The 26,226-nt window shown below is 37.0% G+C and overlaps 1 protein-coding gene across 3 annotated transcripts; it reads left to right on the forward strand.

Annotated features, from left to right (window-relative positions):
* On the forward strand, positions 1 to 26,226 carry LOC120103823 (tRNA threonylcarbamoyladenosine dehydratase 2-like). Of its 3 annotated transcripts, XM_039118991.1 has the most exons (13): positions 3 to 230; positions 583 to 647; positions 3,011 to 3,119; positions 6,204 to 6,351; positions 7,224 to 7,436; positions 11,299 to 11,433; positions 17,887 to 18,021; positions 18,361 to 18,576; positions 18,932 to 19,040; positions 20,865 to 20,985; positions 23,611 to 23,668; positions 25,770 to 25,882; positions 26,017 to 26,226. In XM_039118991.1, coding segments are annotated over exons 1-13 (1,515 nt in total). In that variant the 5' UTR covers positions 3 to 138; the 3' UTR covers positions 26,018 to 26,226. The 3 variants fall into 3 exon arrangements, with proteins under 3 accessions (XP_038974921.1, XP_038974919.1, XP_038974920.1); XM_039118993.1 differs by lacking the exon at positions 7,224 to 7,436 and having other exon boundaries at positions 1 to 230; XM_039118992.1 differs by lacking the exon at positions 18,932 to 19,040 and having other exon boundaries at positions 7 to 230; positions 20,861 to 20,985.

Raw genomic sequence — 26,226 nt, forward strand, 5'->3', positions numbered from 1 at the left:
GCCTCTCCTGTTCTTCTCGGCGCCGACTTTCGTAACAACGTACGCGCTTCGAAGGGAGCGAAAAACCCTTTAGATCCATCGTAGGGTTTTTGTTCCATCCCATGCGCGGTCTTAGAAGTGGGGAAGGGAGAGAGATACATGGCGGAGAGGTCGAAGCAGTGGCTCTTGGTCGGGACGGGCGCTCTCTTCGGCTCCCTTTCCACCGTGGCTCTCCTCAGGCTCTTCTCCAGGTCTCACTCTCGATCGCTATTTGATGAATTTTCATCTCTTTGTTTGAAAAATTACAATGGATCGTCGAATCCAGTCTCGAAACATGGATTTCCACTCCAAGATTGCATCTTTCCTCTTATTTTTATTGAGTTCCTTGAAATTTAGCCTCTCGACCTCACTGTTTATCTAATGAGACAAGAGTTTGGTAACTAGGACAGGTTCCAATAGGGAATTCTCAGCATTCGGCAATGATATGATATCAAAATTGAATTTGTGTGTAGTTGGTCCCTTTGAATTTTGTTAAGATGATTTTACTTGTAAAAAAGTTTCAACCTTTGTTTTGTTCAAATCCTGTTGTTCTGATTCTTGCAGATGGGCTGGGAAGCGACAAGTAAAAGGTCTTTTGACCAGCTGTTCAGTAATTTCTGATTGGAATGGTAAGCCTCTTCTAATAATATTCATCAAAATCTGGTAGTTCTAAGGGGTAATGTTATTGTTTGGTGACTAATTGCATTATTCCTAATTGTGCTTCTGAATTCCCTTCATATACATATGTGTAAAAACTTGTTCTTTTTTTTGGGTGTAAAATTATGTCTTTTTTTTTTTTGTTTCTTAAGTGACCCTTCCCAATTATATGTTGCACGTCAGAAACATAGGGGGACACTGTAGATTCCTTGAAGTTGAAGGGCTTTCTCCCTGCCTAGAAATATGCTTCATAATAAAGAGTCGGAAGTTTTGTGCTATCTAAATGTGTTTTGTAGTTGGAAAAGAGGGCACGTCTACATTGTTTGCTGTTTGTGCTATTTGGAGAGATTGTTGTTTAGAAATTAGAATTGCTAATTCCTGATCGTTTACTTATGTATTTTTAATTTCTATTTTTGTATATAATATGCATTCTGGTGTGAAAGAGAACACCAATATGGAAGGCATGTATCATGGAATAATAGCACTGATGAGCATGAGTTTATTTCATACTGAAATTGTTTTACTGTGTGCTCACCTGTATTATCCCTGGACAAAAATCAATCTCTGATGTTGTATCTTTTATACGATTTATCGAGGTTTGCATAAAAAATTGAGGTTTTTATTAACTATACCTGGTATAATGCTAGTTCATGCTTGTTTGTGTTATACTTCTTTGGATAATGCCCTTTGCATGTTTAGATGTAGTAATCATTCATGAAAGTATAGGTTTAGTATGGCTTGGGATGCTTGGTTTAGTTAAATGTAAAATCATGTTTGACTGTTTAATTCTTGTCTACTAAAGAGTGCTGAATTCACCCTAGACCCTAGAAGCATTGAGAAAAGGATTTTTCGTAGTTTTTCTTGTTCTCTTACTTTTCTTGTCACTTTCTATCGCAGTTCATGCCTATTATTGGCATGGTCTCCTATTTTTCAGGATTGGCACTTGCATAGGATGACTAATTCTTGACATTAAGTAGACGTAGTTATGTTCAGCGGGGCAAATTTCTCAATCTTTCCTAGTGCCAGCAAGACAGTAGAGTATTGACAAGAACATACTTGTATAATAGTTACCCTACTAGACCTTGATTGGATGGGCATAATATTTTAATGCTTTGATCCTTGAAATTGAGTTGATCCAATTATCTTCAGTGGGTAAGTTTGTGAAAATTCCATATTGTCAAAAAATATAGTGAAATTTTTGGCAATATCCTTTGAAAGAGGAGCAACGGTAGGAAGGACAAGAATTCTGAGAGAAGAACAAGATGGACAATTTTCTGTAGTATTAATTGGTAGCAAAGATGGATAGGATGGGTTGTAGTACTGCATATTGTGATTGTGCCTAATTAAGTTTTGGCAGGTCTTGTTCCATACAATAGCATACCATTGCAGTGCTAGCTAAAACCAATATGAAAGATATATATAACAATGTTAAAAGGATAAACAATTTACATGACAAGCAAACTACCAATGTTTTTATCCATCTCACTCTTCCCCCCTACTTTCTTGTCATTTCCCGTGTATGCTGCCAATATTTCCAATAATATCATCTTTATTAGGAATATTTTTGCTCAAACATTTTATGGGTCTATTGCTCCATTAGTTTGTCATCTTCTGGGTCCATTTTTTGATGGGGATTGTCAGTATGGGGCCACCAGAAAAAGACCAGGAATGAGATCTTCCTCATCAGGGGATCACCTAATGGGCAACCAGGTTTGATTTGAAAGACAGAAATTTTCATTGGTGGAATTTCATATCATGAAAAATTTATGCTGCCATACCAAACTGAAGCATCCGTCCTAGAGAAATTTTTTTTGAATAAGTTGGAGTGCTTTGAAGGATTTTAAAACTGTTTTTGTTTTCTTTTTTTAAAATATGGGTCAGGTGATGTAAAGGTTTCTATTTTATGAATCTTAGTGATTCTTTAGTAATGAAAATATGGCAGTGATGCAATTCTATTTTGATACCAAATAAAGTGTATGCCGACATTTTTCTGGGTGTTTCTTTTTGCAGACTGGTATGATAATTTATTGTTCTTTATAAAATATTTGCTACTTATGGTTATGCTGTCTAGTTTAGTTCTTACATATCTATTAGTAGTAAATTACCTTACACTGGAGTAGGAATGCGGTATTAAGCAAATTGAGAGCATTTACTAATATCACATTTTTCCTGTGATATGTTTTATATCCTCAACATGGTGGATGTAGACATCATTTCTGAACAACTTAATTGATTGTCTGTATGCGATATGATAAAAATTCATATCGTTTAGACATGGTATTATATTTCTTTTGAGCTGTCGTATGCCCTTTTTTAATCCTAACCTTGTATGCAGGAAAAGAAAAATTATTTGGAAGATGCGGAACCAGATACAATGGTGCACCAGATGGTTTGGTTTATTCAGACCTTTTAAAAGATGAGGTTGTATCTGAACAACTTACAAGGTGCGATTAATTGCTTTGTTCAACTAATTACATTAACAGGTCTATGATTAGAATTTTTGATCTTATCATTCCAGGAGTATGAGAAACTATTGCTTTGCAATATAAAAGGCTATATTTCTTTTCATTTGCAGGCAACAACATTCATGAAATGATGTTCAATTTGGGTGATTTTTTTTTCATATTTAAACTTAGAAATTGTTTGTCGTCAAGGTTGTCAAACCAACTACATGGTCACTATAAAAGTTTAGACAAAACACACAGGAAGTTAGGTGGACACTTGGAGTTTAAATTAGGGACCAATGTATTAAACACAGTACACTGACATATTTTTCGCATGTTGATGAGCTTATGTTAATCTTATTAAAGGACATCAAGATATGGCCACTAAACTACTTAATTACATGTACTATTATGAAGAAAATTTTGATTTATGTAAGCTTCCTCTTGCATGCAGTTTTCGTGAAATGGTAAAAAGTGTCTGAAAGTTTTCAATCAAGATGTTTAATGTCTATTTAACATGCTATAGGGGCTAGAAAAGGTGAAGAACAAATTATAGTCAAGTTTAAGACACCTATGTTAAAACATATGACTAGAACATGTACATGCATAAGTACATGGATACATACATGATACATATGTAAACACATAATTCATTCATTCAATTGATGACAAGGTTAATTAATCAATCACATGAGGAAGAATGGAATTTTTAGTTTTCAATGTGATGTTCAGTGTTCTAAAATTTAGAAACTTGACTAATTTGGGTTTCTACTAGTCTAAGCAGATTAATTACTTTGGCAAGTTGAGTCATGAGTCAATATGAAAATATTATGATGTTTTAAATTAGATAATAATATAAAATTGATCCTAAATATAAAAACAAAGAAATAGAAGAAATAAACAGATAACCTATTGATGAAAATAATATGCAATCATATTGTAGGACCTAAGTATCTTAAATTTGTTTAAAACCTCTTGATTTTACCATTGAAATGTTCAGAAAAGCAAGGTCACATAAATATTTGCTTATAACATAATTATTTATCATTCTTTAACCAAAGCATATTATCAAAGTAGATCAATATTTCCAATTTGTATGCATGCATGCATTTATATATGTATATGTATGTTTTTTCCAATATATGCATGCACACATGCATGTATGTCATATGCTAAAGGTTTCACATGCAACTCGAGTAATAAGTCACAATTCCAGGATTTAAATGAAATGTTCCTTCACATCAAATACAAACTGTTGTTAATGTTAAATTAACATGAAATAGTTTAAACATTTGAAGCACTTCTTATTTAGTTATCTCTACTTCACTAAAGCTGTTTGATTCCTAGGAAACGAAGTGAGTAGCCCCATTGCCATCCCATGATTGTAACTTCAATTCCTGAAGATGGCTGTATTAGAGCCAGCAAGCTTGAATCTTCTACACTCTTCTTCCATCAGTGCCATGATCAATTTTGGTGTTATTTTGATCATTATAAATATTGATGGGCTCAAAAAGATACTATGCTACTGGATTTCTACTCAGTCTGCAGGGTGTCCATGAACCCCAGGATGTTAGCCATTAACTTCTTTTAGGAATGGTGATTTATGATTCCGTAACATGCGGGTGGGTTTTTGGCATAATGCACTATGAGAAGTGAAGACGAGGATTTGCTTGATGAGGATCATGTTCTGGAGGATGTGGCAATGAGCATTGGCCATGTCGATGATATTGAGATGGAGATTCTTGATGGTGCTGTCTGTGAAGCAGAGCGTCTAGCAGACAATGATGATAAATAGTTAGGGTCCTACTGTGGAGGAGCATGTTGATTTAGTTATGGAGTCTTGACTCACCAAGGAGTCCTTATCTTGTTTGTTAATGCAAATTCTTCTAATCCTAAAGGGATAGATCTAGATCAGTCAGCTCCTGGGTAGAAGGATAAGTGGGGGTAGAGAGGGAGGAGGAATGTGGAAATAGAGGAGGGGAAGGGAGAGGAGAGAAAGGAAGGAGCTCTGAGAGGAGAAAAGGGGATAGGAATGGTTAGATCTGAGTTAGGATCAGGGATTTATCTTATGCATATATGTATCTTGGTATAATAAAACAGAATTATAGGGTTCTGATCTGATAAGTCACAATGCTCTAACAGGAGATTTACTTTTTCTTCTTTTTTTTGTCTTTTTTTTTTTTTGAGGGAACTAAGATGAGGTCTATTTGAGCTGGTATTCATTCAGGTTTGCTAAACCCATTCTTGAGCTTGGAACCCTAATGAACAAAATCTCCACTAAATGAACTTGACTAGATACCTTTCATGCAACAGATTAGTGTCTAAAGTGCTTGCCTTGTACTTTTCATCATCGGCCACCATAGAAGTTGAGAAAATTCTCTTTGAATATGTGACATTTCTCCTTTCATCCATAAGTGTTTTTAAAATTCTTTCAGATCTGAGAGAATATCTTAGATTAATAAATCAACCATATTTGATTCATATCATTTTATTTTTATTTGATCTAACTCTTTTTCTTCCCTTTTTTTAGTAATCATATTTTCGAGGAGGTTTTTTATCTTTACTATGCGTCAAATTTGATCTTTTTGGCCTTAAGTCTGTTTTTGTTTTTCCTAACAAATATATGTTGAAAAAAATGTTGTAGAGATTAAGAATAGAAAATATGAAAGCTTATGAATAACATTTGAGTAGAGCTAGATATTGAGGTCAGGATATTCTTGGGTATAATTTTTGATTACAATTATTTAAAATTATTTGCAAACAATCCTCCAAACCCCATGATCTAAGTATAGTTGCAAACTTGTTCAACATTTCCAATTTGACGAATTAATTGAGGATGTTGTGAACTCTCTTCACTTGAATTTGAGGATTATAATCAGCTTTTATCTATTTAGTGAATCCATTGTCTCCTTTTCCTCTTCTCTGATGGGTTTAAAACATGACACTGTTCAAGTATATTTTAAATAATGTACTGTCACAATCTTGATTTAAGTGAATCTTGTTAGTTCTTTCACTTTCTTATTGATTGATGATACCTTTGTATTCCATAAAATGTAGCATTTTTCTTTTTCTTTTTTGTATTAGGAATATTCAATTCTTTGGAATGGAGTCACAGCAAAAAGTGACTGAATCATATGTTGTAGTCATCGGTCTTGGAGGAGTGGGTAGTCATGCTGCTTCTATGCTTTTGAGATCTGGGGTTGGCAGGCTCCTCCTTGTGGACTTTGATCAGGTACTTTCTTTTGCATAGAGTAAATATTGTTTCAAATGCTTCTATAGCTTGATTTTTTTTTTATGTGTGTATTTACGAGGGAAGCTTTCGTTTTGGCTTCAAATTTTTTTAATCAGGCCATGCCTATTTTTGCTTATGCTTTTCCAATGGTGCTTTTGAAGCAGCAGTTTGATAAAAGTGCTTTGAGCACAAGCACTTCATACTGGATGTTTCATTATGAAATGCTTTAAAAGCTTAGTTGCACAGAAGAGTTAAAGGTGAATGTGGACTAATCAGGTTCAGTTTGGATTTGAAATAGACCTACTTGAGTTCAAGTTTTATATAGAGATTGAACTCAACCCATTTAATTAACTGGCAAGAATCAGGTTGGGTCCAGCTTGGTTTTCAAGTTTTAATTAGATGGGTCTAAACCAGACCTAGGAGCAATTTCAAGTGATATCTTGTTCCAATCTATGTGGTTCTATTCCATATAACTTTGTTTAGTTTTGTCTTTAGGGTTTAGAAGTACATCTGAGGCAATAAGTTTGCTGGGTCCAAATTTGCTTGACTTTAAGTTTGGTACTTGGGAGGTCTCTTCTAGTAATGTAAACAAGTGAGCCTGGAGGCCATTTTGGGTGATTTCATATGCTTCTGGCCTTGTTTGCGGGCTGGTCCTAGACTTATCATCCTTAATAGCCAGTAGTAGCAGATTTACATAAGCATAAGACAGTAGTGTGTGTGTGTGTGTATCTGTCTGTCTGTATGCATGTGGCACATTTATGTGTACATAAGCAATAACTATTGGAAGAATTTGATCATTTCTATTAAGATAAATGCAAAAGTTTCAAAAGTTAAATACTTTGAGAGCAACTTAAGTAATCCATATATGAAAGGTATCACTCTCATCACTAAATCGACATGCTGTGGCCACGAGAGATGATGTTGGGACCCCAAAAGCTCTATGCCTGCAAAAGCATTTTTCAGCAATATTTCCAGAATGCCATGTGGAAGCAAGAGTGCAGCTGTACGATGCATCATCAGAGGAGGAAATTCTTTCTGGCCGGCCTGATTTTGTTCTTGATTGCATAGATAACATTGACACGAAGGTAATCTTTTGCACCGAGATTTGGCAAATCTGTAGTGAAATTTACATTCTCTATTTTATTCAAGTACCTAGTTCATATTTGATATATGGCATCATCATTCTGATCTTCTACGGTCATTCATTGCAATAGTATATTCGAGTTTATAATATTTCACTACTCTAGCTAGTTTAATTAGATTCCTGTTCAACATCACTATGCATGCGCACATAATGTGTGATCCGATATATCATGTTGTGCAAGATGCTACTAAACGTTTTACAAAATGCCTAAGGCCAAGTTCTAGCCAAGATTCGCCGTACCGGGTCCGGTAGGCATACCGGTTGCCTATCGGACCGGTACGGTTTCGGTTCGTTCCGAAACCGGCTGGTACGAACCGGCCAGCTCTTTCTCGCCGGAGCTGGAGAAGAAAAAGAGGAGAGAGAGTGCGGGGAAGAGAGGGAGGGAGGAGACACATGGCCACCATCGGAGAGCTGCGGAGGGGCGGCGGAGGCCGGAGGGGCGGCGGAGCCCGCGGGGGCACGACGAAGGCCAAGGCCGCGGCCACATCCCCTGTTTCTTTTGAAACTGGGGACGCGACCACGGCTTTTAAATTTGGGGATTTTAAGTGAAGTCGGCAAATCGGGTGCCGACTTCACTTTAAAATCTTTAAATTAAATTGCAGGCTCTGCCGCCCCTCCGCGGTCTCCGATGGCGGCGACGGGTCTCCTCCCTCCCTCTCTTTTCCGTGCTCTCTCCTTCTCTTCGTCTTCTTCGTCTTCGGCACAGAACCGTCCCGTATCAGTTTCCACTGCTCCGACGTACCGGTTATAGGCCGGACCGGTTCGAACTGGCTGGTACGTGCCGGTTCGTCAGACCTTGGTTCTAGCAATAGTATATTGTTCACTATGCTCATACATTATTCATGAATATAGATCTTTTGTAAATTAGGCTTGAGTCCAGTTGTTGGTAGGGTGCCCTGGTGCATGAGGCTCCTACCACCATAGGGTTTGGGGAGGGTCAGATGTACAAGTCTTACCCCATGTTTAGAGAAGCTGTTTCTCTGTTTCGAACCCATGACACTTAGATCACAATGGAGCAATCTTACCATTACGCCAAGGCCTTTCCTCCGTCTTGAGGTATAAAGCAGGTTTCAATTCAGTCTTTCATGGAACAAAGCTGAGTAACTAATTTTGACCTACAACACTAACAAGTTTTTTAAACGTGAGATGATTTAAACATGCTATTGTGATCATCATGCAGGGCATTAGGGATTTGTTTCTTTTCTGAGGCCTCTTGTTTTAGTTTTCTGCACCTTGCTTTTATTTTAGAGGTTGAGCTAATGTAGTCTTCTAGGATTAGTAAATATGGTCATGATTTTTTTCAAGTTCAGCATGTACTTTGCCTTTTTGAAGGCATATCTTAATATGCACATGCTCAGATTGGTCATGGAAGTATTCATTTCAAGCCCACTCTGAGTCTGAACTTGTGTCGCAGCTTTTATCTATTTTGGTTGCATAAGAATGATGTTGAAATCTGCTGATATAATTAGGTGTAGAATTTTGCTCAAGCCAAAGCCTAATCAAGGTTAGCTTAAAATAGTTTAAGCTTGAAAACTAGGATCAATCTTGGCTTGTTTTGTATTTGAACAAATTTAAGAAAACCTAATTTTGAGCCTTACAGAACACAAGCATATTTCTATCAGTTTGATAGCCCTTAAGGATGAAGCTTACATGCCCTGGAGTGAAGGGTGATGGAGGAAGACAAAAAGCCAGAGAATGACTTAGGGCATGAGAACACGGGAGCTCGACAAAGGGGAAGATATTGGAGGTCAGACTCCACAGAAGCTTTGGCTAGGAATTAGTTTAACCAAGGTTTGTCGTATTGCTCAGTATCGTACCATACCGGATGTACCATTACCAAAGTACGCCATTTCGGTACTGGGCCAGTACAGGGGCCACCCTATCATTGTATCAATATGGTACGGCACGGGATCGGTTCGACGTACCGAGTGTTGGTATGCCCTCCATATCGTGTACCAATACCGAACTGGTACGGTACATGCACCCCGTATTATCCGGTTTGGTATGGTACGGTGTATGTATTGTATCGTACTGGTACCGAACTGGTATGTAGTACCATACCGTACCGACCATGGTCAGCCGAACCGGTCTGTACCGGCCGGTCCGGCCTGGAACTGATACCCAGATAGCGTGGATGCCTGTTCCAGCTATTTTTGGGCTGGTACCGACAAGTACACATGCGTACCGGTCTCGTACTGGCACATACCTGCAAGTTTCCACCGCGTATGACGCGATTTCAGTCGCGCGGGCGCGATTCCCCGCGCTTGGAATCGCCTCGTGTGCGATTCCCGCAGGCCAACTCATCCGCGCGGGGCAGCGCGCGGGCGCGCGCCATAAATGCCACAGAGTGGCATTTGGCCAACCCGCACTGTGCGCGGATGCGAACCAAAAAAAAAACTTTTTCCGCTCGCGTCCGTGAACCAAAAAGAAAATATAAATAATGACCGGTTCGTACCGGACCAGTTCCGGTACGAACCGGTCTCGAACAGGTCCGGTGGGCAATTGCCAAGGGCTAGAGAAGGGAGGTGGATCTATCTAGAGACTATAAATATGGGGAGATCAGCTGAGGTGAAACTTTGGAGAGGCTAGATTCTAGATGGGCCTGGGCTCGAGTTCAGATGTTCATTAGCAAAAGCTTGACGGGGGAGATGAAGAGGTGCAAAGATAAGTAGATTAGAGAAAGTCAACAGAACTTGATGCTTGCTCTTCACCGGTCAAGTATACCTTAAAATTTAGGATCGGGACTTCTAGTTCAAGCTATGGATATAACTTTTTTTTTTTCAAATAATTGGAAAAAAGGTAACTGGGCCTCTTCCCTGCTATAGCTGTTTGTTTAGTTTCAATTTCTGTGATATACATATTACAATATTCATGTTTTGTGTATCAAAATTTCCAGCATTATTGAACCAAGCCTGCTTGAGCTGTGATATACATGTTATCTTTTGTATATTTTATGTATCAGTTTTCGATATTTATCATGCCAAGCTTGTTTAGTTTTGAATTGGGATTGCTTGAGCCTGAAATCAAGCCAAACACATGCCACTGTTGAGCTGCTTGAACAAGTTGCTAGCACTAAATATTTCTAATTGACTTACCTTTATTTTCTCATGGGCTGCTCCCTATATCATTTAAGGTTTCCATTAAGGTTAAGAAGAATTTCTAGTCCAGTTAGAAGTTTGAGAGATTGTTTGGTTGGTTGTAACGATAACAGGACAAAGATTGCTGTGATCTACAAATTAGTGGCTGTGAGATGATAGAGTTTATTGTACTCTTTGTTTTGTGTGATTGATTCCATTTCTGTAGTTCTTCTAGCTAAAAGATTTGCCCTTTGGAGTTGGATCTAATATACTCTTTCTGATGTAAAAATTATCTGTATTTGAGCCATATTTCTAAATATGATTTTAAAAACCAGTTATAAGTTACACGGATATAGGATCCCAGTGACCTAACCAAATTTTGCAGGGAAGATGTACGTTTCTATGGTAAAAAGAGTTAAATACAGTCTAAAATAAAAAATGGATCTACTAGCTGATGAATCTTTAATGCGATCACTTGATAATGCCAACAGTAAGGATACTTGATTGAAGAGGAGTATTGGTAAGTCCCTTTATTAAATCTGTGACTCACGCAGGAGGGTATAACAATTATTGCTTATCAACCAATCATCCTCTTTGGCGCTAGATTATTAAAAATAATACAATTTCCTGTTTAAATACCTTTTAGTATTAGGCCTATATGTTACAATAAGTATGATTGGTAATGGCCTTTTACTTTTGTGAATAACTATTCTTAATTATGTACAGGTGGCACTTCTTGCTGCATGTGTACGTAGAGGTTTGAGGGTGCTTTCTGCAATGGGGGCAGGTGCCAGAGCTGATCCAACACGAATTCGTGTTGCAGATTTAAGGGAATCAAGCATTGATCCTCTCTCTCGATCAGTAATAATCTAACATGATCATGTGCCCTCTGTTATTTGCTCTGATGTGTTTTTCATTTTCTGCTTTTGGCCATGTTAACTATGTCAATTTTATCTATAACATTGCTACTTGAAAAAATTTCAGTGAATCTGTTCTCGAAAAGCTTAATTTGGAGATATTTTGAACATTTTTCAGTATGATGTTGTCCTTCATTAATCCAGATTCTGTAGCAATACTAAAAAAATGTTCAATTTGTTTCCACCCTGATCAAATTACTAATCTATAAATTTAGAAAGAAGGATGAAGGCCTCCTATATCAGGACATTGATTCTTCATACAATAACCAATTTGTCATAGGTAGTTATCAACTTAAAATTTGATATCATGCTAAGCATTCCTTTTATGCAGAATCCTTGATGATGATGTTGTTGTTAAAATGTTATTTTGATTCACGATTGGATCTTACATGATGTGGTTCTCATCCTTGGATCAGCATAAATTAAAATCGCAGGATCCTATGGTTATATCATGGATCATATAGTCCAGTGGGTCATCATATTCGATAGGATGATGCTATTTACATATTAAATCACAAGGAAGTCCATTTTCCATGATAAATTAGTTTATATGGCTTTTAAAATTACATATCACTAGCTAGCCTATTGTTGGCATTCATGAAATTAAAAATAAGGGGCAATATTCATATTTTTAAAATCATATATTACAATCTTATCCTTGTGTTTTCTAAAATATTCTATCTAAAAGGATAAACGAATTGATTAGTATATCTTGAATAACTGTACATAGTAATTGTTTCATTGGACATGCTAATTTAGGCTTATGATGGTGGAAACTAGATGCATTACATGTATGGCCTTTTATTATCCATTCGTCTCATAGCTAACGTATGTTTCAATGTCATATTTCTTTATATTTTAAAAGCTTTACAAAGAAATTGCCAAATTAAAAAGAATTTTATGCGATCTAATCTTTAATCCAGTCTAATCTAACCCCTTTTATGATTTACAATGCAATGACATATTGCTAATCTGGACAGCATTTATCCTTATGTATGGTTTGTCTCTATGTTTTCATATTTTCAAAGATACATGCCCTCTAGCTTTGTGATTCCTAGCTCTATCTAAAATTTGTCCGGTGATCGGTCGTGGGCACACAAACAAAAAGATCTAGTAGAGCCTTATTTTGTTGGTTGACATCAAATGATGTTACACCACAGGGAAATATAATAATGGTATTTTCTAGTGCGTCATTGCTCGAATCCAATTCAAGTCTCACGTATCAATTGTTGCACAGTTTATGAATTGGCTTCTTATGTTTCCTTAAGCCTGAATTTCTGGGTGATGAAGGTGGTCTGTTTGAAGCTTAGTGATGGAGAAATGAGGAAGAAGGTAGGATTGCATGTGGCTCTGGAGTTTTCTTCACGAGGCTCCAATTTCCACTTGTATTTGGGTCCAAAATTAGGGTCCAACCCAGTCCATTTACAATTTGGAGTTTATCCTGCAAACTTAGTCTTTGATTGTTGTATTGGTGATACTATTCCTAGTCTAACAAGGAAATGCCAAGTGACCCTTGTTTATTTTCTTCAATTATTTTACTTTTCTAGTATTATGGGACTAGGTCTTTTTCTTGTTCATCAAGTAATAATAGCTATAAACATGTGAACCCTATGGGCTAGGGGACTCAAGCAGTCGATTTCATAAAATAAGCCTAAGGGATTTTGGATGTCCTGATACTCTGAAAGTGATCTAACATTCTCTTTTTCCCACTTTTCTATTTTTTCCCCTTTTTGTCAAAATACCATTCATAGGGACCTGGGGTCCTATCTACTTGGTTGTACAGTGGCGATCCTGTACATGACCTTGCTGTGCAAGCAAAAGGAGAAGCTCGTCATCATTGACTTTGTTCTTCTCCATGACTTTAGAAAATGTTTCAACAACTTGAATAGTTGGAAGTTGGAACCATGAATTTTTGATTCAATTAATTGGGTGAACTGCAGAGCTGTGAGAATTAGCAATTAAGCTGTCTGGAGCTTGCAGGAAAAGGCAATTGATGTTATTGCTGTTAACGACCAAACTGATTTGGCATCTAGTTTGGTCAATAATAGAAATATTATGGTCATCATAATGGCCATGGTTATGACCAAGGTCCGCCGTACCAGTACCGGTTGGCGTACCGGTGGCAGCCTGAACCGGTATGTACCGGTCCGAACCGGTCCCGTACCGGTTCTTCAACAATAAACTACCGGTACTGGATTCCACACTGATCCGGTACCGGTCTCAGGACGGGCCGGTACGTACCGGCCTGTACCGGCCGGTACGGATCGGTACGGCAGACCATGGTCATGACTATCGTCCAATTGATTTTGTCATGGAAAGCTATAAGTCACGGGCTTCTGATGCAATGCAAATATCAGGAAATATGAAGATGAATGACTCGATTGATCATCGTGGATCTAATAAAAACTAGTTTAGAGAGAGAAATTCATCCACCCTAAGTGCTAGTTATTGACGGTTTGAAAGTACTGTTATGGAAATTCAACAATCAGTAAAGACATTGAAGATGTGATCAATGAAGATTCAACTATGGAACACTGAAGTGATTGTGAAAGATTAGATGATTGAGAAAATGATGGATTATCTAAAATTCAGTTGTTAAAGAGACAAAGCACATTTAGATAGTGACTGTTATTGAGTCTCAATTTGAGGATCCCTTTCTTGTTGATTATGTAAATCCAACAACAATTACCACTTGTTGACTGTTTTGGAGTAGCAATGGTAATTGTCATGATCAACCACCTTGACATCCAGCAGTTTCATCATTTGGCCAGCGCAAAATGAAAATGTCTAAGATACATTAAGTATTTCTTATCATGCCCTTTGACGGTGGAAAAATCTTTGTTGCAGCTCAACCTTGAGGACAAGGTTGATTTGAGGGGAGGCGCGGGGGGGGGGGGGGGGGGGGGGAGGGAACAAAACAATTTCTTTAGTTTTCCTAGTGAATTTAGTTTTAGGTATTTTCTTGCTAGCCAAGTCATTTTGGTCTATAAATATGTTAGCCCTATGGGTTAGGGATTCAAGCGATCAGTTTAGCAAAATCAGCCTATAGGATTTGGAAGTCCCTATCCTCTAGAAGTGATTGAATATCCCTTCTTTTCCACTTTTCTATTTTCTTTCATTTGACTCAAAAAACTGCAAGCAAGGACTTGGTTTCCTACGAATTGGCTCAGTTTGTATATCTAGGTGCTATTTGTGGATTTTGGTCAAGACTTGGGCCATGTTAGAGTTTACATGCTTCTCTTCATATCTTTTATTTTTCCTTAATTAAGTGCATAAAAAAAATGAAATATCCGTAATGAGGATATGATGATCCTAGACGCCATTTTGGTCATTCTTAAGTAAAATCTTGGGATCATAACCATTTAGCCTTGTCTTAACTATTTGGGATTTGCTTTGTGAATCCACGCTCACAAATTTTTATTTAGAGTTACCTTTGATGTTATTATATGGTATTCATAAAATTAAAGCATTTTGGTCTAAAATATTTTGGCTTTCTTATAAATAATATGAATCACTATGATGGAAAAGCTTAAACTTAGGTATTATTTGGCATCACTTTTTATTTTTCTATGTTCAAAAACAGAAACAAAATTTGTTTATGGTATTTTTTTCTAATTTTTAAAAAATATAAACATGTTCAGTATAGTTAGAACATGGCTATGGTGGTCGAGGTAGTGGCAGTAATAGTGACGATACTGGAGGTGGTTGTGATGTAGGTGGTAAGGTTGGCGGCTGGAGATGACAACGGCGATAGTGCTGTGACGGAGGCGAGACGGTGATAGTGGCAATGGGGACAATGATGGTATTGGTGGGGGTACGAATGATGTAGCGGAGATGATGATGATGACAATTGCGGTATGGTGGAGGTAATGGCGATAATGGTAGTGGCAACGGTGGAGGTGTCGGTGATATGGCGGAGGCAGTGATGATGATAGTGGTGAGAGCGGCGGCGATGGCATCGGTGAGAGTGGTGGTGATGGGAGCCATGGTGGCGGAGGTGGTGATAGTGGTGGTAGAGGTAGTGTTGGTGGTAGCAAAAATACGGATTTCTTTGAAAATATTGAAAGTAAAGATTTCTTACTTTCATTTTTTTTAAAATAATAAATATGATTTTTGAAAAATAGTAAATAAAAATGATAGTACCGAACATGTTTTTTGTCTCAATCTCTTTAATTTAAGAAAAAAAGCAATGCCAAACATGCCCTTAGCCAAATGTTGATGAAACTCTCTAAATTGATATGATTTGCATTGCAAGTGTCAAATTAGGTTACTATTATCATACAACTATATGAGTTTTATATGTATAGTTTGTGCATTTTGTGAGTAGGTCTTTAATTGGGTCATATCAGTTTCATTGGCTCAGCTCTGATGCAAATCCATTTGCATATTTGATTAGTTTGGGGTTGGGTATTATCATGAATATTCAAATGACAACCCTCAACAAAATTTTAGTTTGGATATTGACCTAACTCAACCCAGCAAGTCAAATGGGTTAGGTTGGGCTCTACCTTATTTGGTCATGATCTAGATTGATTATGAGGAAGGTCAGCCCATTAGCAGCCCCTAGAAGATGGAGACTATTGCTCACTCTCTAGAGTTGGTGTTTAAGAACCTTATATTAGAAAATTTTGCAATCACTAATGATTGTGGGCATTGATGGAAAACCAGGTGAAGTGATACAAAATTGCCAATTTTATTTGAGCTTTAAGACAATCCATCAGGTAATATGGATTGTGAATGTTTTTCTGGGAAGCTAACATCAGGAATGAAAGTCAAGAGGATAATATGTTGTGAAGTTCCTTCAGATGCCTTAACTGATGTACAATTGAGACTCGTACCATGTAAGCTCATAAGGACTTGAAATATCACAATGCTTCATTTGGAGGGGATTTGCCATTAAGTTTTCTTGAAGCTTAGTTCTGTTTAATAGCCAAAATCCAGTATTGTAATCATGGTCTGCCGGACCGGTCTATACTGAGCCGAACCGGCCCGGTACAGACCGGTCTGGCCTAGAACCGGTATCCGGACAGCGTGGATACTGGTTCCAGCTGTTCGGGTACCGGTTCTAGCTATTTTCGGGCTAGTACCGACTGGTACGCATGCGTACCGGCTGCGTATTGGCCTTGTACCGGCCCACACCGGTGCGAACCAGCCGGTTCGCACCGGTACCATTTTTTTTTTACTTACAACACGCGCTGTGGATTTTAACCCTGGCTGGTTCGCACCGGTACCATTTTTTTTACGTACAGCATGCGCTGTGGATTTTAACTCACAGCAGGCGTGCTTCCTTGAGACAACGCCTCGCGCACAGTCCCCCCCGGCCCGCCTGTATGTTTCCGCGTGCGTTTCCACTGCGCGCGGCGCGATTTCACAGCGTGCGTGCGCGATTCCCCGCAATGGGAATCACCCCACGCGTGGTTTGCGCGCTGCCCCGCGCACGCCTTAAATGCCATAGAGTGGCATTCCAGCCCTGGCGTGTCCGCGCGGGCGCGGATGCGGCAGAAAAATAAATTTTTTTTTGCCGCGTTCGCGACACGGACGCGAACCAAAAAAAAAATTTTTCCACGCGCGTCAAAAATAAATAAATAAATAAATGACGGGTTCGTACCGGACCGGTTCCGGTACAAACGGGTCTCGAACCGGTCCGGTAGGCGATCGGTATGCCTACCGGTACCGGTTCAGTGTACCTTGATTGTAATCATCTTTTGAGACACTTACCTATGAGTATTATAAAAAAGTGTGTAAATTTTGGTGGTGTTAGATGTGGTGTTGAGAATATTTCTCATTCCCCTAGCATTATAGGAGCCTAAAATTGCCAAGTGACCTGGATGGGCCAGTTATTTTTGATATCAGATCATTTTGAGTTTTAATTGCTCATATGCATCATTTTTTGTCTGAATTAGATGGTTGATAAGAAATCAGAAGATTGATATTTAAACCTAAGAAATGCTTTACATTCATTTATATCCTTGATGGCTTTGACCATATTCATTTTTCTTCCTTCTGTGATGCTTAAGCTTATTTGGATCTCATGGCCTCAGAGGTAAAACTTTTAGGTCCATTTGCTCACATAGATTAATTTACATATTAGCATTCATGTAATTTCTAGCTTTATTCTAGATCTATATTTTTTCTTTAGTTTGGCTTTTCCATAAAAGAGCAAACTATTGGTTCTTTGGTCATTCATTTCTTATGTTGTATCTGTTTGTAATGCTTAAGTGCTGCTGGAAATATTTCTCTAGGTGAGTCATCGTTTGAGAAAAGAAGGGATATGGGTTATAATACTAATTGTTTTGATTTTTCTATTAAAGCATGTAAATATTAGTTCTTTTATCATTTTATAATTTCATGCTATAGACCTTAACTTGTATTATGCTACTGGAAAATATTTTTTTAGGTAAGGCATCGACTAAGAAAGGACTATGGGATAGAGGGTGGAATCGCTGTAGTTTTTTCCCTTGAAAAACCCAAGGTAAAGCTGCTTCCATTTAAAGGTTTAACTGGAGAAGAAGAAAATCCTTCAGATTATCAGGTTAGTACATTTAGGTGAATTAACACCTAAGTTTTGTGCTATTGATTGCATTGTCATTTATTTAACATGGCACACGTTATTAGCATGCTAAGTTTGGGTTTCTACAGAAGGTTACATAGGGAACAGCTTACTTTGATTGAAGCTATTATGTGGAAGTTGGTAGTTAACTTTCCAAAAAATAAATAGTTCCAACTTTCGTAAAATCTGTTATCATACACAGAATCATTTTTCTTTACTTTAGTTATTTTTGATGGGTTTCTGTCAAAGCATTCTGACTTGAAGGTTTTCGATATACCCTGTTAGCATTGACATTCTGACATTTGATTTCTCTGATGTCAGATAGTGCCAGGTTTCAGGGTTCGCATCATACCTGTTTTGGGAACTATCCCTGCAATTTTTGGGCAAGTAATGGCCTCCTATGTTGCGACTCAACTAGCAGGATTGTGTGTTCAGACGGAACCAGTGGTCAATTTGGATCTAGATCACTATCGAATTCTTCATCAACGCCTTCTTGAGCATGAGGAGTTAATATATGGCTCAGCCGTACAGGTTCTGGTATGGAATTTTGTCATTATTTATCATCTTTATACATGGTTCCTTCTGCCGCTTTCTGTACCTGTACCAGTACCATCTTGGTCCATTGTACAGTACTGACACTCATATGCCTCACATACCGAGTATCATTATGCTACTGGTATAGGATGCTGTGCCCAGTATGGGACAGTACGGTCCGGTATTGCGAACCACGATCTTAATAGTTCATATTTTGTTCATTGAATCAAATAATAAGCATTGCACTCTTATTTATTCTGTAATGAATAAAATTTGAAAACTTGATTTCATTGTGCAACATAAATTATGGTATTGGTCCATGCTCATATGTGCCATGCGACACATTTTGTGCCACCAGGATATGGACACAAGACAATGGCGTTTGTCGCTATGTAGTGCATACTGGTTTATACTGAACCATATGGGCCTGCTTTGCTATGCATGGTTTGGTGTTATCTTCACGACTGGTATGGGCCAGTTTGGGTCCTTCTGAGGCTTTAAAATTGTTTCTTTTAGGGCTTTTTGTGGTGTCTTGGTGGCTTTTGAACCAGATTGTGGATTCTGACAGCTAGTGTAGCTCAAAATGATGCAGTAGCTGCTTCATCTGTTATCATTATAAATTATGCAGCCCATGATATGCTATTCAATGGCCACTATGGATCTAATCTCTTCATATATATGACCATTGTGATTAGCAATAGGATCTTCTGATCACCTAGTAATAGGGTTCCTCAGAATGTTGATCAGATCTTTGGAGCTGTGTAACCAAAGATTTGGGCATGACTCGATGAATCCGAAAAAAATAATTTCAGAATACAATTTTTTTTTTTTCATTTTTTTTCTTTTGATTATTAGTTGACTATTGCTAGGATCATGAACAGTGTTATGCAGTGAAGAGAGAAGGCACACTGGCAAGCAGTACTTGGTAAAGAGAACCAAATGACATTGGTAATCTATCAGACATGTTACTAGAAGCTAATTACTGAAGCTTGTTGACAGACATTGGTCAATCTTTAAACACTTTGTAATAAGGTTGTGTATAATCATCCACTGAACCATGGTTGATATTAATTTTAGCCATGGATAAGATTAAAATAACTGCAGCTTCTAATGTGAGCTGACACCCTTACATTTTCCTTTTGTTCCATATTTTGCAACAGTCCACCTTTTTATGCTGATGCGACAAGCCTAACAATTATCAGATTACATTCTATCCTTTATCCAAAAAAAAAACATGTGAAGTTGTGAACATATGATTTTATAGTGATAAGAACGTGTTGGTTTTTCTTTTGGTAAACTTGTTGGATGAATTTTGACTTCCATTTTGTTGGAACATGTCAAATCACTAACCAAGTACTTCATCAATGCAATAGTCTCGCATGTCTTTTAGCTCATTGAAGCAAAAACATAAGCCATCGGTAACTCTTCTCCTTTGGGGTCTTCCTATATGAGATTGGAGATTCCATATAATGCCGTGCCTCACAATTTATTTTACTATGCTTTTTTGGCAATAGTTATGTACCTTAAAGATGAAAATAGTTCCTACACAAAACCTTGCTTTTGATGGTTTCTCCTTAGTTGCAGTGGATTAAAATGTGTAACCAATATGGTAGCTGCTGCCTAACCCAGGATATCTCATGTCTAAGATAAGACCTCCTCTGTACTTCATTAGTGCCATTAATACCAAAGGATCAGCTAAAGAAATAAAAAATTGCTTTGACACAGTTTTTAGGATGCCTTGATCTTTAATACTGTCTACTTTTGTGTCTATATCTTGAAAATGATTTCAACTCAACTCCTAAATGCTACATGAAGTGACACTTCAACCATCTAGAGCCCTGCCACATGATATGTAATTGATGTTTCTCTTTTTGTAAATGCAACAATAAATTGCTCTTTTAAATCCAGATAGCACGCACTTCCATAGAACAATGTTTTACGGAACCATTTCTCAAGTGATTGGGATGGGGTATATTAGTGGAAAGAAGAAATCACATGATAAAAAATTTCAAAAGAAAGGTTTTGAATGTACCAAAGGATTAAAAAGAGCAGTATCTTACCACTTTGTTATCAGATGGGCTTTTCCAGTCCTTTATAATGTGCTCTATATTATGTTCAAACAATTTTTTTCCTTATAAAGCTTTTTATTTTTGGATACTACATTTTCTTTAATCCCCACACCACTTTCATAGCAATGCTCATTAACGTAGTTTGGTATAACAATAATTACCTTGCTCAGCCATATTTTGTTCATAATTTCTTGACTTCTGTTTGATTTAACTTTAAGGTAGATGTTGAAGAAGTGATGTATGTTGTCAAGGAGTTGTGGCATGGCCGAAGTGCTAGAGATCAATCTCAGAAAGATGTTGGTCGTAAAATGTGGAGATCTGTTAATGAGTTGATGCTTGTAAGGTACAATTCACTTTATTTATTAATTTTGACAATTATTCAATATGATGAGATTAATGTGCTAACTTAAGTTCTCGTCATTCTTCCATTTGTTATTGCTTATGTCTGTTATTCTTTTCTTGAAATATGGTATGTATCATGGTTCGCTGTCTCGATGACTCCGTACTGGTGCTACACTAGCACTATATCGGTGCGGTACGGTATGGAGTCTTTTCGGCATACCGAGTGTCGGTATGCCACCTATACCAGATATCGGTATCGAACCGGTATAATACGGTATGCTCCATACCACTCGGTTCGGGCCAGTACGACGAACCATGGTTTGTATCTGGTATGGTTGACTAAATGCTAAGCTTTATTTTGTTCATTTAACCGTTCCTTTTTGATTCCTTTTTCTCCTCTGTATGAATAATGTTATCCTTGGTTTTTTAACTTGTTAAATCATGCTTACCTTGGTTTCTAGAGGTTTATGGCCATTTGTTTCTTTTCTTTTTTTTTTTTGTTGTTGGGGCGGGGGGGGGGGGGGGGGAGGGGGAGGTTTGAGTCTTCTGTTTAATATTATAATAACATATAAATGCTATACTACTGTTGGCAAATAAAGTTACATTTTTTTTACTATTAAGAACATCATGATATAGTCTAGTCATGAGAATGGGTTATTTGGCAATAACGTCAGGTTTTTTCTTGTACAAATTGGTGTATGATGCATCACCTACTACCAAGGTTTACCGTTTGGGTACCGGATTCCGTACCGGTGCCACACTAGCATAGTATCGGTACAGTACGGTACGCGATTCTTTTGGCGTATTGAGTGTCGGTATGCCACCGGTACCGGTATCGGTATCGAACCAGTACAGTACGCTATGTCCGGTACCGTCCGGTTTGGTACGGTACGACATACCATGCTTACTACATATATCTATATATTCAAGAACAGAATCACTTACTAAAATCTATTTTTCTAATTCTTGCCATATCAAAAAAATTTGAATACAGAATGTGTTTGGTTATGGAATCCTGACTCTCATTAGTTAAATTTTTCTCTATCTATGGTAAACATGTTTAGTTTTTTGAAGGACATAAAATCATGTGGACAGAAGTACAATAGAACAGTTGCTGAGAAAAGTGCTGAAACTCTTGTACCATGCTTGGAAGGAAATTGTCTCAAAAGATCTTGCAGGTCTTGTATATGGCAAGGTTGCATGTTTTGAATACAATATGAAGTTATGAACTGACCATTATACCTAGACATTCTTATTTTGATTTATACCCCTACTCATATTTATTACTTCCCAAGAGTAAAGTAAGCACATGTGATTAAGCACATGTTATTTAATCATGCATCATCTAATGATCCTCAATCTCTTTGGCTGCAAGGACATTGATTCCTATTGACATGGCATCTACATACTAAATTGACAATTCTAGATGAACTGACTTGGCAAATGACTCTTTGATCTCTCAATACTTAATTTGTGGTATCTTTGTTCTTAGTTCTCCTAATTATAATGATTGTCTAGATTAGTGCCTGAAAATCATTGATATGAATTGTAACATTGGAAAAAGTGACAGGTATTGATAATGTTTTTTAGTTTGTAACACGCATGCTTTATCTTATATCTTATGAAGAAGAATTAGGAAAAAAAATACTATTTTAAATTCTGCTGCCAACCTTCCATGGACTGTCATATAGTTACAATCATCAGCTCGTAGCCAAGCATGGGCTTTCCTGATGATTTGGCTCTTTTTTGAGAAAGGATGTACAATAGGCATTTTCTTATAAAACTCCTAGGGAATCCTAATAAGTTGGGTTTGTGTAGCTTATAATATATATATATATATATATGTGTGTGTGTGTGTATATATATATATATAGAGAGAGAGAGAGAGAGATCTTCCTTTATCTATGAGACTTATAGTGTACCTTCCCATGTCTGCACATTACTGCTACTTTCTGCTGTAAGAGTCTTGGTTTTATCTCATTTGTGAATGACTTCTGGGTTTTTGGTTAGCTTTTAATGTTTAAAGGTTTTTAAAGTTAGTCCTGCTCTCCATGGTTCCTTTGGACATGGTTGTCGACCAATCCTTTCTATTTGGGAACTTCTTCTCCTCTTCTTTCCTTTTGCTCCTCTTCTATCATTTTGTCCCCTCAATGAAATAAAGGTGGTTATCTACAGTTTTTTTTTTTATAAAAAAAAAAGAAAAAGAAAAGGATTTTCTATCTAAATTTGTTTGCATATGATGGAAGTCCCATAGAAGGTGATGATTTATTGTGCCTACTGCAAGTTATGCACATGAATTGTGCCAAAACATCCGTAGGGGTAATTCATTGTTAAAATAGTGATAAGTACTTGCATGTGCATGTTTGTCTTGGGAATTTTTGTGGACCATGACCAAGATAGCTGCTTAGTTGCAATTTACAACTGATGGCTGCTGTTTTTCACTTATGAGATGCATTTCTCTTTGCAATATTCATTCATTTGCATCCTGCATATGTCTACTGATTATTTAGCAATGAATACTATGTAAATGGTTGATTACATTTCTAATTATCAACTTATACCTTCATTATCAACATGTTCACTTTTTTACACTCTTGTTCCAAATGATGATCTTGTGCTTTTCCAGGTGGGACAAATCAAGACCAGCTACGGTCAATAATCTGATACCTTTGAAATTTACTGAGGTAATTTTTGTGCACAACACATACAATGCTCTCACTATGAAAACTAAATATGTATAATGATTTTGCCATAATCAACTTGCTGCATCGAGTGCTTTCACCATGCGGAAGTGCATGAAAACAATTTATTTCCTTTTTTCTTCTAGTGTCTGGCAGGTTAGTCTCTCAACAGCAACAATCCAATACTGAAACTACTCAATATGAATGAATCCATGCAATGTGCAGCATGAATTTCAATTTATGATGTCTCTCGTGAAGTTTTTGTTGTATAAGACCATTATCCTTCTCATCATTGAACTCATTAGAAGAAGTGAGACAGAGGCAGCAATGCAGTTTGTAAGCATTAGCCACATAGGCAATGAGTGCTCTTCAATATATTTAAAACTTGTGCAGGAATTTGATTATTCCTAGCCATCATGCTTTCTTGATCATCTGTGATACTTTATGGAAATCAAGATGGGAAGCATAAAATGTGCAATGCCTTTCCCTCAATCTAACGGCATTGCCTTTTTACTTCTGTTCGGTTCGAAACACAAGTTAGTTGCATCTTGTGCTTCACCATCTGATGCAAAGTCAGTGGCTATCTTTAGATCAATAGTTCTCAGCTTTTTAGCATGGCCTCAACAGCACAATACTTGTTGATGAAAACTTTTAACGAAATCACATTTGAGTTTTATAATTTGATGATTTCTAAATAGAGCGCTATGCAAATATCAATTTTCGTATTTTCAAAAGGATCTGGTTATATTTTGCCAGGAAAATTTTCAAAGTTTCCATTACAATCTTCAAAATTATTTTAATTTAGCCTAATGTTTCAAAAGGTGGAGAAATGTGTAAAAGAAAATTTGTGAAGATCAAAGAACTTTATTATTCTTCCCATCTATCTCATCTTTGACTTGGTCCAAGGATTCACCTTATTGTATGTCAAGACCGGAGCTCGATCCACACACGGAATGAACCTATGCGCTTTTTTGGTATAACAGGCAAAGGGTTTTGAAATTTCGGCCGAAACGAACTGGTTGCCATCAAGACCAATCCGAAATCGCCTGAAATTTTCGGTTTCAGACAATTTCGGTCAGCTTTGGCCGACTTTCGGAAGTTTTGGTCAAATATGGTAATATTTTCTAATGTTTTTCTACAATTCATTAAATTATTCAATATCACATTTAACCAAGGCTCAAATGATCTAACATAAAGTAGTTTTAGTTAATAATTTTTTTATAATGGGCAAGATGCAATCTTATTATATCTTTACTAATTAGAAATTGTTACATGTTTCTTGCTTTGTTTCTGTTTAAATGAGTTTTCTTTTATCTTCTTTTATAATTAATTCATATATTAAAGTGAATCGTGAAATTAATTGTGTTTTTGTTTTGATGGATCTTTTTCGTGCTTAAACTGATTGTTAAAATGGATCATTATGAAATATGCTCAAATGGCTTTTCTTGTTCAAATGAGTTATTAAAATAAAATAAAATATGCATAGAAAAAGTTTATTTAATTACAAAATTAGAGCAAGTATGGAAAGTATAAACAAAAGCCAGTATAGGAAAATTATGAAATTTAGACTCTCTATGATAATTATAACAGTTAGTGAAAATATTAATTATCTAGTAAGTTAAGCTTTAAATCATTTCACTTTTAACCTAAACTAGCCAAACTGTGATCCTGGATAACTCAAGGCACAATGAAATGATGTTATAACTTGCATTTTTTCCCTTAAGTTTTCTATCATTCTGGTTCTAACTTTTTTCTGACTCTTGCTCCAAAGCTTGTAGTGAAACTGCTGGAATCTCCAAAACTGCCAAAACTGAAGCTCTACCTAGAGGATCAAAACCGAAACCAAAACCATGTTTTAAAACCTTGTTGTACCTATGATCACCATGAAAGCATATCATTTTATGTCGTGCAAATTTCTGGACATAAATCTGAAAAAATATTTCAAACTTTTTGCAGTTGTGGGTCTGAAGTATATATTTCAGATCTTAGACTATTGCAGAGAGATCTTCAAGTAGTCTTTGTATGTTAGGTCGGGACACCATTCAATCTCTGTTGCCTTGAAGCTAAGCTATCCCATATTTACTAGCTTTCTCCATTTGTTCAGGCAGGGGCACATGAATCAACGATGATTGACCGCATAAGGGAAGAAGAACCTGAATTCTACACAATGGTTGCCAATGTTCTGAAGCGGGCAGAAGAGGAATTTGCTTTACGATGGTAAGCCTGTGAATTCAATGGCATTTTTTCAATTTCCATTCTTAGTGATTTCATCTCATGAATACACTCTCTCTCTATATTATGTAACCATTGCTTTCTGTTTTTTTATATTCTGGGATGCCTGGTTGTTGCAGATACACATCTACTGTCATGGATACACTCTATATTAACCGCTGCTGACCTTTCTGGATGCAATGAAGTGTTGTGGGCAAGTATTTGTTTATCACAAAAATATGCTACTGTGCCTTTTCCTACCCAGTTGAGGCATATATTGTCAAATTAAGGTGAGAAAAGTCAGAAGTGGTGCTTCAGAGTTTTTGCATGAAGGTATCATTCAGGTTGTA

This window comes from Phoenix dactylifera, unplaced genomic scaffold (assembly GCF_009389715.1).
Source record: "Phoenix dactylifera cultivar Barhee BC4 unplaced genomic scaffold, palm_55x_up_171113_PBpolish2nd_filt_p 000465F, whole genome shotgun sequence".
Taxonomy (NCBI): Eukaryota; Viridiplantae; Streptophyta; class Magnoliopsida; order Arecales; family Arecaceae; genus Phoenix; species Phoenix dactylifera.

What these genes read in the sequence shown, in the direction of transcription:
- LOC120103823 (XM_039118991.1), top strand. Translation starts at nt 139, where the DNA reads ATGGCGGAGAGGTCGAAGCAGTGGCTCTTGGTCGGGACGGGCGCTCTC. An exon ending in CTCCTCAGGCTCTTCTCCAG is followed by an intron (nt 231 to 582) that starts GTCTCACTCTCG and finishes TGATTCTTGCAG; the next exon opens with ATGGGCTGGGAAGCGACAAG. An exon ending in TGGTGTTATCTTCACGACTG is followed by an intron (nt 19,041 to 20,864) that starts GTATGGGCCAGT and finishes ACTTTAAGGTAG; the next exon opens with ATGTTGAAGAAGTGATGTAT.